The 1,659-nt window shown below is 48.9% G+C and overlaps 2 protein-coding genes across 2 annotated transcripts; both read right to left on the bottom strand.

Moving 5' to 3' along the window:
- Positions 1-72: 72 nt before the first annotated feature.
- PPTG_00908 (hypothetical protein) lies at positions 73-336 on the bottom strand (the record flags this gene model as incomplete). The annotated part of the gene is made up of 1 exon (XM_008892482.1): positions 73-336. The coding sequence occupies one exon, from the start codon at positions 334-336 to the stop codon at positions 73-75; it is 264 nt and encodes an 87-aa protein (XP_008890730.1).
- A 144-nt stretch (positions 337-480) lies between these two features.
- PPTG_00907 (hypothetical protein) lies at positions 481-906 on the bottom strand (the record flags this gene model as incomplete). Its single annotated transcript, XM_008892481.1, has 1 exon — positions 481-906. One exon carries the CDS (start codon positions 904-906, stop codon positions 481-483), a length of 426 nt encoding a protein of 141 aa, XP_008890729.1.
- Between the last annotated feature and the right edge of the window lie 753 nt (positions 907-1,659).

The raw sequence follows: 1,659 nt of genomic DNA, 5'->3' as shown, positions 1-1,659 counted from the left end.
AACATGCTTGCATCGAATTCCACCTGGTCTCGCATAGAGTAAAAATGGCTAAACTATCACCATAGCGCCTGTTCATTGCCTTAGCAGCACGAACCAGCCATTTTGATGTTGGAAACTGGCAGCACCGGCCGCATCCTCCGAAATCTCTTTGAAAACTGTTTTGAGGACGGCCTTGACCAGATTATTGATATCGTGTGCAAACCAAATCAAGAACGCGATATTTGGGTACTTAGGAGCCAAAATGCGACGGTCCCGGCCACACTGCCCAGCGTTATCAGTCACAGCCGCGCCAATCTTCCACTCCGACGCTAGTATCTCTTCAATCACCCCCTCCATTTGTTCGACTATGGCTTGTCCATCGAGGCGATCACTGGTCGGCCTCAAGCCATAGATCATTATTCGACCAAACAACGCGATCAGACAACCAAGCACATGTATCTTGGAAATTGTTTCACAGACGTCCGATAGGAAATTCGCCCTTCATCCTGTACGATTCTGAATTGCCCTGACAGAATCTCGCTGTTCCATGGAATGTAGACCCGCGTATTCGCTCAGTACACGCCCACCCAAAGCATGGCGATGCGGAATGGCGCCCACGGCCGCACAGCGATCGTTTAAAAAGACCAGCAGACGCCTAAACGATAGCAGTTCTACACACGAGTCCGGAAGCAAAGCTTCAGCTAGATACTCCAGCAACAACCGCCAAAACGTCATCATTTCAGCTGGGGTAAATTGGGGTGGTAGGGTGCATTGTAGCTTGTTAGAATAGTCCTCACCACTCACTCCAGCTTCATTTACGTTGCCCTGGATAGGGGCACCAGTTACACGAATGTAGTATAAGCACTGGTACAAATGCTTTTCCCAAGCATCCTTGCGTCCGTGAACGTGCGTTGGAAACGGAACCATAGTCCTGTCCTTCAGGTGTGCCCTGTAGCAGTACTTACACACAGTCCACCACATCGATTTATTGCATTTCTCATTCAAACGGTAAAAGTTTGCGCTGAGAGCACTTGGAGGGCGCCCTCGTTTGGACCCTCCAGCGTTTTCATCACGCAGACCGGGAAGAATATCCATGGGACTGGTGAGATTGACCAACGGTTGCAGCGATAAAAGGCTGGATTCACGGAGGCTAGAACGGAGAATTCGCCTTCTCTCTCTCTCGAAGAAAGTGTTGAAGTGAGTGGAGATCTTTTTTTACGCCAGCAATGTAAAAAGGCACTTGCTATTCAGCCCGATTGGCGTGGAAGGGAGAGGCTAATGGTGCCCGATAACACCCGACCAATGCACGACGATGCCCGAAACAAAATAGAGGCAGTTGAGCAATCGAGTGAAACGCAGCGGCCGTATACGGATATTCGGATGAGAAAGACTTCGTGTTTTGAGTACGGCCGGCAGCGTGTGTATCACAAACTTAATTGAGGAGAGCTCTGTGGAACTGGTACGTGTAGAATCAAAATCAACTTGTTGAAAGACTTAACTAAAGACATATATTCATGTATCTGTAGCGGAGGTACTGCAACTCCTTCCTACTCAACATACAATACCTTGGGCACCAGCTGTAACGGGGTTACACGGGTTTACACCTGGTGTGTTCCACACATGGGTACGGAGTACCCGAAGAGTTAACAAACCCTCAGTACATGACTCGTAGAGTTAACA

This window comes from Phytophthora parasitica (genome assembly GCF_000247585.1).
Source record: "Phytophthora parasitica INRA-310 unplaced genomic scaffold supercont2.1, whole genome shotgun sequence".
Taxonomy (NCBI): Eukaryota; Oomycota; class Peronosporomycetes; order Peronosporales; family Peronosporaceae; genus Phytophthora; species Phytophthora nicotianae.
The sequence above is the reverse complement of the archived record's forward strand: the minus strand, read 5'-3'. Positions and strand labels throughout refer to the sequence as shown.